This window comes from Vidua macroura, chromosome 5 (assembly GCF_024509145.1).
Source record: "Vidua macroura isolate BioBank_ID:100142 chromosome 5, ASM2450914v1, whole genome shotgun sequence".
NCBI classification, from domain to species: Eukaryota; Metazoa; Chordata; class Aves; order Passeriformes; family Viduidae; genus Vidua; species Vidua macroura.
The window spans coordinates 35069236-35085054 of record NC_071575.1 but is presented as its reverse complement, the minus strand read 5'-3'; the positions used below and the strand labels follow the sequence as shown (position 1 = coordinate 35085054).

The 15819-nt window shown below is 35.3% G+C and overlaps 1 protein-coding gene across 4 annotated transcripts in view; it reads right to left on the bottom strand.

Moving 5' to 3' along the window:
* Nucleotides 1-213: 213 nt before the first annotated feature.
* PPP1R12A (protein phosphatase 1 regulatory subunit 12A) overlaps nt 214-15819 on the bottom strand; it is a 112734-nt gene continuing 97128 nt past the window's right edge. For 3 of the 4 annotated variants that reach the window (XM_053977374.1, XM_053977377.1, XM_053977376.1), the window contains 5 exons: nt 15234-15375; nt 14473-14577; nt 13568-13615; nt 9011-9061; nt 214-2623 (listed from right to left, as the gene is read on the bottom strand). In XM_053977374.1, the coding sequence (XP_053833349.1) occupies nt 2537-2623; nt 9011-9061; nt 13568-13615; nt 14473-14577; nt 15234-15375 (433 nt within the window). In that variant the 3' untranslated portion in view covers nt 214-2536. Of the gene's footprint in view, nt 2624-9010; nt 9062-13567; nt 13616-14472; nt 14578-15233; nt 15376-15819 lie in introns of those variants that run through there. The other variant, XM_053977378.1, reaches the window with a different exon arrangement.

The following is a 15819-nucleotide window of genomic DNA, read 5'->3' as shown; positions in this document are numbered from 1 at the left end:
GAGTCACCAGCCAGCAATAATATACTTCTTACATGCAAACAGTCTCCCAAATAATAAAATAGTCTTCCACAACCCATTTTTCTCTCTGTTGTAGATGGATTTTCTGGGGATGTAATGGATCTTAAACACAATCAGGAACAGTAAGACAATGACACAAGTTTAGCAATTGCTTTGTGAGATTAGGTTAATATAACATAAAAAATGGTTCTCAGATTCTGCACACAGAAAGGTTTATGTAAAATATATAAACATTTGTCCAAGTTGTTACAGATTGCATAAATATGGCATTTTTACTGTTGCATTTACAGATGTGCATGTACAATGATGTGCAAATAATCACAATCTGATTACAATCTTTGAAAGGTACTTGAACCTTGCATCCAAGTAATGCCATGAATGAAAAATGCCCACCAAAGAATTTAAATAGCAAACTTATAACATGGTTTAAATTCATAACAAATTTCAATGCCTTATCAGTAAAACTTTCACACATTTAAAATATTTTGTATACATTTTATTTGTATATGTCAAAATACATTTTTTTTTCCAAAATAGTGGGTTTTGCAACTAGTTTCATGCAGATACAAGGTCTGCTCAGTACTACCAATAAATCAATATAGCACAGTAGCCATTCATTTTTTAGATAAGAATAAATAACCTAAATATAAACCACGAAAATATTAGAAACACGTATTTAATCATTCACAGGCACCCAAACTTTACTAAATATAATCCAGAATATGCCTAATTGTCTTGTAACAGAACTCAACATGTTGCAGCCATTCAATTCTTTACGTTAGCATAAGACAATGGAAGTCCCTATGGTTCAGACCCACCTCTCATACAGATCAATTACAATAAGATATCTCATACTATCCGTGTACCTTTAAAATCAAAAATCCTGAGCTTGGTAGTAAGAGCATTACCTTACATCTTCAAAAAACCAATCAACAGAGAGAGGACATCATGTCTTCCTTACCAAAACATATCCCACCCCTGTAAAGCTAGCCCTCCCTCCCCCGCAAGTAGGCAGTAAGACACAACCTTTTTAAATGAAGGGGTACAAATTCACATTTAATATAGTATACAATATAATCAATAATACAATAGCTACTACAAGCTTTATAATGTACAATTTGTTTTAATGGCTGATCTGTTCAGTGGTTTTAGGCAATAAACTATGTGCCAATAGGATGTCATACTTTGAATGGTTTAATGAAAATATAAAAGCTGTTCCTAACAAAAACGATCTTCACTTAAGTACTTTTTTGTTTTTAAAGGCCACTGAAATGTATAAAATGGTCTGACACGGTGTTATCAAATTGGATGCCTTCTCACATGGCAACAACAGTGCATATAAACATTATTGTGAGTGTAATGGGTTATGCTTTTCAAATGATTTAGTACATTACTTTGGCTAGCACAACAGTTTTGGACAGCACTCAGATAAATACAGGTATGTGAAATGTAGTGAAGCAGTTATATTTATGCATTTTTTTATTATTGTGAACACTATCAAATGAAAAAAAAAAAAGGGACAAAAAGATAATAAAGTTTTTATATAGTTTAGACCTTTTGTAAAGATAGGGCTCCATATAATGTACAATGTCTAAATTCTTTATACCATAAAAATTAACGAACCTTGTTAAACACACTATTCTGGATAGCCTAATTTGCATTAACAGACATTTGCAATAGGGAAATATATTCAAGCATGCCACATGGTGGTCTGAAAAATCAAACCAGTACACATTTATATATACAGCATCACTCAGTACCTGCTCAAATGAATGTGACCATTACAGGATCTAATGTCTTTCACTACAAACTTTTTTTTTTAAGTGACCAAAAAAGGCAGAAAACAAGACTCTTAAAATATTTCTAATTTCAACTGACTTTTAAAGCATTTTGTATAGGAAGTAAATGCATATTGCACAAACAGTGAAAGCAAATGTTCCACCAAACATCTCTGTTCCAGGTGGTTGGACAATACAACTCTAGTTAGCTACACAAATTATGTAATTTAAAAGGGTGTGTGGTCTCTGCAAATGGTAAAGCTGTGAAAACACTGTACAAGAAAATCTGGTACACAAAAAATTAGAAGGGAAAAAAAATCCAAACTTAAATCTTTAAGAAAAACTGAGTATAGGAAAAAAATGGGAATTGTGGCACAACAAAAACATTATTGAGTAACTGTCGTCTGTGAGAGCTGAAAGCTTTTGTTGATGTAAAGTGTTTATGTACAACTAAGGCTTACTGGTTAAATATCTGAGGCGTATCTGGCCTTGATTACTTTCATTATTATGCTGTGGCTGTAAACAAGATTTCTCAGTCATTTTATCTTCTCAGCAGCTGCATTTTAACAGAAACAATGATCTTGATACAAAAAACCACACAGGTAAGAGGGTGTTTGGCAGGATATCTGAAAATGACAATCTCCGAAGGATCTTCCCACACTTCCAGTGACTGCCATACCATGGTCCACTGGAGTTACTAGTGATGTGCAATACCGTTACTTGCTGCTGTAGTAAACCTTTTATTTGGAAAGTTTGCTTATAACTCTGATCAAGGCCCCATTTTCATCTTTTAGCCTCTGGTTGTCTGCCTTCAGGTCTGGTAGCATCTATGAAAAATGAAACATGGTGGTTATTTGCTGTTACACCCCAAGTAAAAGCAGCAAGACTAGACAAGGACTGTGAGTCAAAATCTTTATTCAGCTTAAGTATCCCGGCAGTTCTCACACTTCATATCAGCAGTTCAGAAAAATCTCCCCTTTTAGCATGATACATTTAAGGGTTAGAGATTAGAAGTTTTCATTTGCTTGGACTAGATACATTAAAACTCAGTGGTGCAGATGACCAGCCTCTGACAAAAACATTTATAGTAGAATGAGGAAAGTAATGAAATACTTCAAATTCCAGGGGGGAGGAAGGTGGCAGGGGGAAATTAACTACCAACAATTTAAAGAGGCTTGTCTATACTGCACTTGCAGAGCTTCAAAAAAACATGCTGTGGCTAAGCATCTCTACCACTGTGCCCTTGGATGATTTCATCCTGATGAGATAGAGTGTGATTCAGCTTGTTAGCTCATAGCATTAATCTTCCAACCACTTCCCAAGTCATGTTGAAGCACACATCCTGTAATTTGACATCATGTCCCTGAATAGCATAGTTCACACAAGCTCAGATCACTGAAACAGATCACAGCAACACCAGGCTACACACTCAGGCAGACAGGTTAGGGAATGGCAAGTTACGGCTGCCAAAGGAGATAGGTGACACAAGCACAAAAGCTGCAAGGCAGAAGCCAAATGAGGTGAGAGTTGGACTGGATCAGATAGGAAAGGAGGACAAGTCAGGGCACAGAGGTTGGTACTGGGAGATTCAGCTTCCAGAGAAACCAGAAAATATCTCAGCAGTTCTCTGTACTTACATTCACACACTGATAACAAACGGCCTATCACACTCACAGCTAAATTACACCTATGCATTGTAGCAGGGGGTTCACACAGGAGGTAACAGCAAGTGCAAGTGTATGCAGGAAGTTCAGCTACCAACTTAGGTAACACCTGTTACCCTATTCTTCACTATTTTCTTGGCACTAGTTTATTTTCATTTTACACTTTATACTTTAAAATTATACTTTCAATCCCATTATATGGGATTGAACATTATGGAATGAATGGAATTGAAAGAACTAGTAAGTTTAAAAATGCAGGGTTAGGTTTCATTTCTACATCTCCTGTCCACACTCACTTCACTGAACTGCAGACTCTTTCATGTGAATCACGACGGTGAACTGAAAATGACTGAGGTTGTAGATCTCTAGTTTATTTCCCTGCAAATATCAAATTATGTGAAAGAAAGTTGACAGGAGATCATAAGAAGAAAAAAAGTGGTCTCTACAATTAGAGTAGTCAAAAATCATTCAGCTATCCTTGATTCCAACTGTTTTATGGATGAGCCTAGGGAAAGCCACCTAAGTTGAGCTCTTTAGTCACAGGGAAGCTTTCAAGTGAGACCTGTGCTCTGAACAAAAACAGCTGTAAAATGCTGATTTCAAAAACTATGTAAATATATTTGAAATTGGGCAACGTGAGCGATCTTTTTGCAATTGTCAAGCATTATTGTTTAAGTCTGAGCTGTAAAAAATAACTACTGTTGTCCAAGATAGGGATCATATCCAGATAACATGCATGTGTCTGCAAACAACGGAACGGCCATTTGTTCAGGCAAACCAACCAAAAGCTTTTCTTCCTCCTTTCCATTCTGCTACAGATTTTATACCAAAGGTACTGGGTGAAACCAAAACAACCCTCATCTAGCCATGCACAGGGAATCAAGGGAGTCTGGTTTTGTACTGGTTAAATACCTTGAGTAGTGTTGTGTGTGCATTCCAATGAAACCTCAAAATAAATCCAGGAATGTCACAGTCCTCTTTCACCTTACTGAGTAGGGAGGGAGCTGCAGCCCATAATGGTTAATTACATAGAGACAGACACACAGAGAGGTAGATTTTCTAGTGAACTACTTTAACAAAATCCACTGTTCAAAATTAGAGCTTTAACATAATCCAGTACCATTATATATCTGCAAATCTCTGTAGGTAGATTTTAATCCTGATTCAATTAATAGGTAGATTAGGTCTTAAGGAAATATTTTCTCTTTTGTTTTGAGTCTGCTAGAGCACAGGGGAAGACTTGTAAGAGATAAAAGGGTTATATGACAAGATAAAATGACATCAAGTTGCACTAGGAGAGTTTTATATTGCATAGTAGGAAAAATTTCTTCACCAAGATGGTTGTCAAGCAAAACTGCTCAGGGAAGTGGTAGAGTCACTATCCCTGACAGTATTTAAAAGACATGTAGATGCGGCACACAGGGCATGGTTTAGGTGTGGTTGTGCTGGGGTACTGGTTGGATTTGATGATTTTAGAGGTCTTTTCCAATCTAAATAATTCTATGGTTCTGTGAATAGCAGGAGATTCATCAGGAAGGATAAGCACATGTAACCTGAAATACTTACACTTCTCATTTATACTAATCCCTATATAATTTAAAGAAATCTCTTGGAGCAGTGCATTTCTATGGGTACTCAAACTTCTCGTGAGGTGACACCATACACTTTTCATGACAAGAAGGAGAAAAAAAGGCCTTTGTAGTAAATTCAGTAAAATTACAGTAACATACTGCACACTTTGAATTCCTGCACACTTTGAATTCCGATTTGCTTCTCACTAAAATAGCAAAGTATCTTCCTGTGTTAAGATTCGATTAAAAATGCACTGTTTTGTCTGTCTGTATCATGATTACCTAGTAACTTTGTAGTGTTATCATTTAGCAAATGATGATTCAATAATCATCTGACATATGTGGAGCCATCTCAGATCTGTAAAATAATAATCATGTCTGTGCTTGCTGGAGGATTTACTTGATTAATAAAGATTACAAAAAGTTCATGAACTGCTGAAGTACCTGTTCACACTGCTATTGTTAACCTACCATCATACTGTCAAGGCTCCCTGCTGTGTTTCCATTGCTTCTCTTTTGCTGGTCAGGCTACTCAAGCTCCACAACGACCTGCCACTGAAAACTCCTGCTATGGAGAGGAATACTGAATGGTTTTCTGTGGTTAACACCCCAAATGGCATATCATGGTTAAAGGAATGCCAGTGCTAGCAACAAAAAAGACAATATGGATGTGTAGATGTGGACAGCAGTCATTAGATTAGCTCAGCTGTGTTGAAAAACCACATTGTTTGCTGAGGCTGATGTAAGATGGACAGCCCTAAAGGGACTGCTCTTCTTCCTCATGCAGCAGTGTGCTCCTGCTGCTTTCTGCACAGTTAATTTAATGATCCAACAATACTGGGGTAAGTTGGATCAAGTACTATTATGAATAAAGGGATTTGTTTTCAGCCAGGTCAGTGAGCTGACTCCACTTCCTCAGTAAGGGTTAACACAAGGGAGCATTGCGGAATGCAGAGCCTGGATCAGGAACACCACATCCTAATGTTAGTCCAGTTCCATAAAGACACCAAGCAAAAGGATAAACCTTTTCATTTCAGGCCTCTTAGTGGGGAAAACCCGAGATCAGATTCTGAGCAGAACGCACACTCATCGCATTCCTTTCTAAGTGGGAAGGGGGGTAGATGAAAGGAAGCAGTTTAGCAAGAGTCACTGTGCAGAAGGCTGGTTTATTTTTTTTCAACTACACATCTAAAAAGCTCACTGTAAACTCCAGCCTAGACACTTGTTATATTTAGGAGGAAGAAAGGCATATAGATTTTCTATATGCCACATATAGAAACTACATTTTATCCTTATGTAAGTTTTGAACCTTCCATGGGTTTCTGAAACATCCCTGCAATAACACTAAGAACAACAGACTAGCATTGTTTTCCAAGATGAAACTCAAAGGAGTTAATACTTTTATCAGAAGGGGTCTGAACCAATCTGACACACTAGGCAGAGTTTGTTTTTGTCTGTGATTTTACAGTTCATGCACTGTAGGACTCTCATCCACACTAGGATGCCTATACATATAGCAATATAAATCAATAATCCTAACTCTGTGCTAGAACTGCGTGTTTTATATTGTCTATATAAAAATAAAGATTGGCAAGACTCAAATGGGAACTTAATACTTGAAAACAGTAATCAACTTGAAATTCAAATACATTTCTGAAAAAAACAATACTTTGATCCACTTTGAAACACTGAAATACACAAATGTAAGAAAAATGGTTGCTAATGCAGCTGTTCAGGAATGCACAATACTGAAACTGGTTCTCAAACACTTTTTTGTTAAGAGTAAACTTTTTTAAACTCTATGCACTTAAACCAAACTGCAGAAAGAAAGCTCAAATCTTAATTTCAATTTGTTAGAAAACTAGAGGCAAATCTATTTGAGCATTTACACAAACGTCAAAACAAGAGACTGACTTTAGTATATCCTCATGCAAACCCAAATCCTTTCAGTTGTTGCCAAGTTTTTAACATGTCAAAGGTCTCTTGGATCCTTGCCAATTTATCTTCAAGGAGAAGCTTCAGTGCTATCAGGGGCGATACCACACCATACCAGCACATCTGCAACACCTCTAGCTTGTACACTGGGCATCATGCTTTAGCTTTAGCCACACCTCCAGAACTGAGCAGCATTGAGTCAGTTTCTGACACACAAGTGTTAATAGTAAAATTCTGTGCAAGCACAAACTGAACACCTGCCTGGCTAAACAAAGGAGAAGGAAGAAATTACAAGTCCACAGAGCGCAGTTGCCTACAGGACCCTGACAACTTGGCAAGCACTCGGGTCAAGGCCCTATTCTCAGTCACCAGTCGCTCATTTATGTGTTTCAAAGACTGAATCTGCTTCATTTGTTGCAGGTTCTGCAGGAATCAAAGAAATAGGAGTGAAAATGAGAAAAAAACCCACATGTATATTAGATGAGCAGAACTGAAAGAAAACTTAGAAGAGACAGTCCTGTTTAAAGTAAATAAGCTGCTGTGAAAGGAAAGTATTAAACAAGTGGCACATTCTTGAAAAGCAATCTAAGTACCAGTAGTGATTAGTCACAGCTTTCCAAAACAGTTCAGGATGCATTAACAATGAGAGCTATTCCTGGAATTCTTCACTTAACATCCTAATTGCACAGACTGAGTCTCCTATTCAAAACCCTGTACATAATGACACATTTAACATATACTTTTAAACAACTGTGCAACAAACTGTGTGAAGAATACTTAATTTTTAATTCAAAACTTTCACTTCTTGCTTATTGAAAAAAAAAAAAAAACAAAAAAAAACCAAAACTTCTGGAAAAAACTACATATTTGTATTCTCTATATTTATCAGAAGCCTAACTTTCCCTAGCTCACATCCTGTCTTCTCCTCTTAGGCAGACAATTATTTTCCTCTATCATAGTTTGTTTTTTCTGTATTTCACTTCTGAAGACCCCTCAAGGAATCACGGACCTTGTGTCCTCCCTTACAGCAGACTATCTGGTTCTGAATCCAAGGGAGCCAGAGGCATCACAGCTGCTCTTTTGCCTGTCAGTTTCAATTACTTTAACAGAACTTGGTGCATGTATTTTTATGAAAAGTATTAATTTAATACTTATTAAATTAATGCAATTTCCAAGCACCAGGGGGAGCTCAAAAATGAGCTTAAAAGGAAACTTCTTGTTAATCAGTGACAAATATCAAATGTCAAAATAATGGTACTTTCATATTCCACTTAAATTCTATGGGTTTTGTTGGCCATGTCCAATGTTTATATGAAAGGACATAATAGAAAATAAACCCACCCAAATTCTCACCCTTCTTAATCATATCAGAGGGTTTAACATTAATAAAGACTGGTTAAAAAACCCAAACAGAAATGAAATTTATTTTAAAAAGAATATTGCCTCTGAGATTCATTTTATACATAGTTGAAAAAAGCAGAAATCAATACGGTCTGTGTCACTCATTTGACAACAGCTCAATTCTACCTACTGCATTTTGTTAAGTAAAACCTGATTCACACTATACAAACGGAAGATTTTCTTTTGATATTGTAACATGCCATCTAATTAATAAAGAGCACGAGATAAAGATTGAAACAACATTTAATGCTTAAATATCTATACAATTATATGCTACCACTATTTAATAATAATGGATTTTAATAGTAGTAATTAGTAAATAAAACATGTGAGTATCACATCAAAATTGTAGACTGCAATTCCATCTTGATTAGCTCAAGATATGTTTCACTCTAACCACCTCTGAATGTTTCTTGTTAGCCATGTTATAGAATCCTAGAACTCAGCACCTTCTGTGCAATCATACATATATGGCTGCTTATGCCAGCACCACAGCTTTGCTACAAGCTGTGTGATAGGAGTGACTCTAACATCAAGCTGTAACTTAGTTATTTTCTACTGAAATTATAGAAACCAGTAATACTGCCATGTCTCACTGACATAATAATACACTTTGTTATTAATAGTGTACTAATTTACTTACTTTCAGTTCTTCTTCCATTTCAGATATCCTTCTTTCTAGCGCTCTTCTTTCCTAAATCAGAAGATGTGTGTTAATGCTGAACAATACAATGTTTTAAAAATTACAGCTTGTAAATACTGTGGTAACAGTGAAATACTTCAAGTTTCAAAGATCATACAACCAAAAGCATAGTGTGGACAGAAAACTTGTGATGGCAGTGATACATAGAAATTTGGTCAATATGGAATTTTAATATCCAAAGAGGAAGAGATATAGAAATTAATATAAAGTCCTACAAAACATACCCCTTCCTTTTCACTAATTTAGAAAGGTTTTAAGTACAACTTGTTTGGATTTATTTTTCATGAGCTAGGCTTTTGTAAGACCTTACTATCCAAGAAATGCAGAAAATTATCAGAAACTAACAAGAATATTAAAAGATACAAGCACAAAAACATAAGCTTTCACAGACAAAGTTAGCTGAAACATCTGTCTCAGCTCAGTGGGATCTGTCCACACTCCGAACTGCAACAGTTGATACAACTGACATTACAGGACTTAGCTCAGTACCAAAGACATCTAGTTACATGAGATCAGCTGCTTCTTGAGAAAATGTTTTTTGAATATTTTCTGCATTTCTTGTATAGTTTAATTTTCCTTTTATTTCCCTTTTTACCTGAGAAGCAGGAGAAATTATCCTTTGTATATGAACTTGATTGCACTGATTATATAACCAAGCCAGTTTATGGAAAGTTAGCTTAGGGTTTTCTATACTACACTGCAGTCTGCAGTGCAGGTATGTTTTTGTTTATTTGAAACCTATTTTTCAACACATCTGACAGATCAACAGCTAATGCAATAAACTTGGAGGTTTATAGCTTGATTGCTTGCTTTCCTGTGTCAGATGATGCAGTGTATCTCATTTAAAAGCAGCTGCAGGTATCAGTACTCTACATTCAGATTTTTTTCCAGAGGGTGAGAGGCAAAAGCAACAGATTATTGCAAAGTGGACATATGCATCTGCATACAACGGTGTTATGCAAACAGCAAGCAGCATTGACTGAGGTGTGTAAAACTTTGGTTAGATCATACCGCCCAGTAGATACTGACTCTTGCCGGACACCTTTCAGATATAAATCATTTGAATTTAGTTTAATCACAGTGCAGTTATACCCCAACATTTTCCCATTATAGCAAACAACTTTAATTTTTATCAGAGTAATACATATATTACTGCAGTTGTTACTACTTAATGTACTTAACTCCTTCAAATTAAGACTTTTTTTATAATAACTGTAATGAGCATAAGTACCAGTGAGTTAACGGGATGCAAGTAACTAACAAAAATCCCACAACGTCTTACAATATTTAGAATTTTATCTGTTACCTGCTAGTCTTACAGAATACCATATATGATGTGTTCTTATATTAAGCAATATTCAACAATTTTTTCTATTACCAAGAGATGAATGATCAAACAAATCTCAAAATTTCAGGTGTTTAAAAATTCTTAATCCTTTTGAAGTATTTGCTTAACTAGCATGTTGAGCTTGTCTATTAGCAATAAAAACCAATTCAGTAAAATATTTAACTGACTTTTTATACTTCACATTATACAAAAGAAACAAATAGACTGGTCTAGGTATAATAGTCTTTGTAAAACTGTTTTGTTCCTATTATTTGAAGCTATGCTCCTCTTTTTCTTGAACTGCTTACTCTTCTAGGAACCGGTTTGAGGGATGCCAATGAAATAATGCACTGCAGTTTCACTGAGAAGGTTTGCCAATATTATTTGATTATTTCCTGGACTCAAAGTATTTGAAATCTATGAGGTATAAAATTTTATTACATACTTCCTCAACTCTGTAAGGTCCATCAAAAAACATTTGTAACTCACAAAAAAAGAAAAAAAAAATACATACTAATCTCCCATCTTATAAAATAAAATAGCTCATTTATATTTGTATCAAAGCAACTAGGAGCCACAGGATTGTGCAGACTGATGTACACAGATACTCACACATGAAAAACGGACCCCCAGAGAGCTATACAATTTTTAAGTAGTAAAACCAGATGTATATTCCTACATATATTTGTATATTCAATAATACAAAGAAATACACCTCTCCACAATTCAAATTCCCAGATGAAGAATTCTAAATTTGGGAAAAAATGTTTAAAGGTACCTATATTTTTCTGAATTCTACTCCAGACTGAAACCCATAAGTTTAAGTTTTGGTTTGAAGTTTTATTACCACGTCATACAAAATTCTGCAAAGGGGTATTAGCATATTTGGCAGAATGACAGGGTGTTAAAGAAACCCTTATTTTTGCCCATGTATTGCTAGGACCTTGCACATGTGCTCTCATCTGTACCCCCATCCCCATGGAAACAATCCCTTTCTGGTAAACAGTTTTCAAATGAACAATATTCACAATGTATCACCAAGTCACATCACGGAAACCCACTTCTGAAGGGTGAATTTAAATAAAATTCAAAGCCAGTATTTTCTGAATTTTACTACTGTGCAAATCTAGGCTTAATACATATTCTCATTTTCTTCACTGAAAAGGTAGATTTCAGCTGGAAAATGTCATAGTCCAAAGATGCCTTCAGCTCTTTCTCTATTGGCCTTTTATTTCTTACAATTTTTCCTCACTACTTCAGTTTTTCCCTCTCCTCTTCTTTATGTAATTTATATTAAAATATTTAGGTTTATATTTTATTTTAGTGAAGTCACATACTTGGAGAAGTATACTTAGAAAAGCTCTACAATTTCTTTTAATTTTTGCATTTTTATTGTTACATTACACATTAAAAAGGTATCTTTATAATTATTTTGAAATGCCGAATTCAATAAGCTTATTTCTAGAGATCAGCTATTGATGACTAGCAGCTGAGAATCCTGCTTCAGTCACATTCAAAGTGAAGCCTCAGATTTAAACAACAAAAAATTAAAATCATAAATGTATTCCTCATTTAAATTTCTATCTGAAGTGTAATTATAAACAAGATTCAGATGTACAAATTTTGTGTAAATCCTGTTTCAGCCATACAGCACCTAAGTTACATACATACATCACTAAGTTATTTATTTATCCACTAGATTTAATACTAATACATTGAGGAAAAATAACATTTCTGAAAGATATTTTACTGTTGGTCTGAATGTCTTAAAAAAAAAGTGCAAGAATTTCTAAAAAAGCCAGTTGTTGTAATGCAACAGCCTGTTCTGGGAGAAAGCCAAGCAGCAATTTAAATCTGAAATTATGTCTATCTATGCAGTACTTCGTGCATTACCTATGAACCCACACATTAATGGATGCAGCTACATCGATTAAATAATTAAATGCCCACTTGTGTGGTCGTGCTAGCAAGGAAGAAACCAATTATCTGCTGCTGAAACCTTTCTACTGATGAAATCACTGCCCACACTAGGATGCCAAAAAAATTAAAGAGAGAAATACGTGCTAAACAGCAGCAATTAAGTGCAGAGATTATTAAGATAAAGATAATGAAACTTCAGGAAGTGCCTGAGAGTATTTCTACATCTCCATGTGCTCCTGTAAAATCTGTTTATGTACGGGACAGTTTTGTTTAACCAAAACTTGTTTTGTATAAATAAAACCTAAAATACTGGAAAATCAGTACAAAAGGCTAGTGAATATGAAATCTACCAGGGATTAATAAATGTTTATCACATCACTTCTTACTGTCAAAGTTTAATTTTTTTCCCCAGTTTGTCTCTAATGTGTCACTCCAGGATCATGGGAGAAGAAAAGAACACATGGTGTTCAGAGTCAATGAAGGAAGCCAAGACCACCACAAAATCAATGTAGTTTGCTTTACACTGCTGTGAAACTAAACTTTTACAGGGCTGGATTTTAAATTAACATGAAATTACAGCCTAAAATTATCATGTGTCCAACTTCTGAAATAATTCTTGTAGTCCATCTCACATATGAATTCACTGCATGACTCTTTCCCATTCAATTTAGGGTGTCTCTGATGCCCCTCTTCCTGCACTGTTTACTCATTCTTCCACTTTATCCCCCTACCCCATTATCATATTCCTCTGAAAAAAGCTACACTGCAAGGAAAGAGGCAGATAAAGATAATTTTATATCATTAGCAGGTTTAAGGTCACCCACATCTGTGAGGCAGAAACAGCTACCTCATTACCAACAATAACTGGTGCCTCTGGAAAGCTCTGAGGAAATTAACTTGTCTGAATATTGGAATTGTGTTAAAAAATGAGTCACAATGAATCTGCTTAACCCTCTGGAATGCCAAAATTGTTTTGGATGAGATGGAACAAGTGGCACATCCCTGGAGGGCAGCAGAGTTTAGAAACTTGTTATCACGAACGAATAGGCAAACTAAAGGCAATTCTTAAGTGTAATTCCCAACTTACATTCATTGCCACTTTGAAACCTAAAACCCCCAAACCTTCTAAAAAATGCAAATTATAAGAAAGGTTTCTGTTCCTACTAAAATATATCCAAACCAAGGGTTGCAAAACAAGCTAAAACAAAGCTTGAACTGGAGTATTTAAAAGTTCTTTGGCAGAAACTCACCCTTTTCTCCATTTCCAAGAGGGATCTGTCAGCAAACCTTTCTTGTCTCTGAAACACAAAAATGATGAAGACATTGACATGTGCTTTGACATAACACAGAACTGAGGAAAAAAACAATTAGACGTTTTAGTATTCTGTCTGAAGTATGTAATCAAAAGCATTTTAAAGTGTGTTCAGGGAAGTAACACTGAAATAAAGAATAAGCTGGATTTATCAAGCACTTCTGTGACCATCTTTGTTATTTAATCATGACACAGCCTTTGGCTAACAGGAAAAACACAGTATTTCTATCTAAAAGCATTACAAAACAGGCATCTTCACTAACATTTGCAGGGTACCCATGAAAGACAATTAAGTACAGGTGAATTGTGGTAAATATGATCTGACAATATGAAACATTCTACAGCAAGAGTAGACAAATTAAGACAAATCTAACTCCAGTGTATGTGTCTTGTATAACTGTATGCAGCACTGTTATCTGACAGCAGTTACTGGTAACAGGAATGCATTACTTGCTCTTAATTTCCAAGATAAAGCTATCTAACCAGACAGGAAGAACTGGCAGGTTATGCCAATTTGCCAGCAGCCCTAATTGTCAGTTTGAATATAAGCTTAACAGTGCAGAAAGTGTTTACTCCTACCCTGCAAAAAAGCTGCATGCAGATACATGCTGGCAAGAGCCACTACTACTTAAGTAGGCAGGAAGCAGTCTCACATGTTTTGTTCACAGCTGAAGACCAGAATCGTGCACTCTTTTCTCTTTAGAAAGAAAGAAATTCTCCATTCCCATCTTTGAATAAAAACCAAAGCTGATGCCTAGTCAAGAGCAGCCCACAGCCTGGGGTGCTTCTGATTTATTATCTACATTGTTGGTTAAGTACATGATTTTTTTGTTTTATACAAACCTGAGTGGTCTTCTCCAACTGTAGCTTAAGATCTGTAAGTTCCATGTTGGTGTCATGTAACTGTGCTTTCAGTTTTTCATTTTCAGCTAGAATCTGTTCATAAAGCTAAGAGAAAATATTTGTTTAAAAATCAGATAATAGTGAGATTAGCCAAAAAACTTCAAAAGTATGATTGAACCACAGTAAAGTTAACAAATACATTATGAGTCTCAGAAGTAAAATAAAGATGTTTAAAATTAGCAAGCACTATAAGGAACTGTTACTAAATATTTCTAGAACAAACAGCTTTGTATAGGGCGCACACAACTTACCTTACACATAATAAAGCCACCTTTTCTTCTTTAGACTTCACAGATTACCCCACCACAGTAAACATTTCAACAAACTCCTCTTCTATTTTAAAACAAGAGCTAAACATATTTTTACCTTATATGTATGTAAGCTGGCAAACACTTAATAAAGTCTTCACATATGCATACATCAGTTTTAATGATACTTTTCTTACGATAAATATTATCATATTATTTTTTTATTTGACTCTATCTTGGCTCCTCTGGATTTCTCCCTTGCCTTGAAAAGTACAAAAGTCAGAAGCTGTTTCATAATGTATATTTTTCCCCACTGTAGTGGTTGCTGTGCTTCTCCATTCAGCTAAGTTACTCTAAGCAGCATTTCAGATGCAATGTGAGACTACTTTCACACAATTTAAGAAAAGCAGTAATGAAACCCTATTTTCCCACCAAACTTATTGAATTAGATACCTTCTTAAAATCAGGGCTATCATCTTTTTCTACTCTACTGCAGTATGGTTTTCGATCTTCAAGATAACTCTGTGACCCTGATCGCCCCTGTGCTGAATCGTAACGATCACCTGCAGACATGCTGAGCGATCCCGTATCATATCTGTAAAAGAAAAGTTCTGATTTTTCTTTGCCTTTGCAGCCAAACTGAGACCCCTGACTGTATCACGTTTTGAGTTTGCTGCTACCCAGCTGAAAACAACCAAATGCAATTATGTATTGTTGTTAGACCACCGTCTTCTAATTTGATGCAAATTTCATTTTTACATTCTCTATTACTTCAAGATTCTTGGTGAAAATGTTTTCAAATTGCTCAGTCTGCAGAGTAATGCATGCAGAGACATATTTTAAATGTAATTAAATTATTCAATGCAAGCAAATATTTACATGTCTTAAAATATTTTAGAACTGGCTTAGATAGCTTAATTCTTCTTTATTTATAAAGAAGATTTTTTTTAAAGTGTATTAGTTTAATTGAAGTGTTTTAAAAAACACTAGATGAATGGACTAGATTAATTTTAAGTTTTATTACAGCAACCAGGATTTC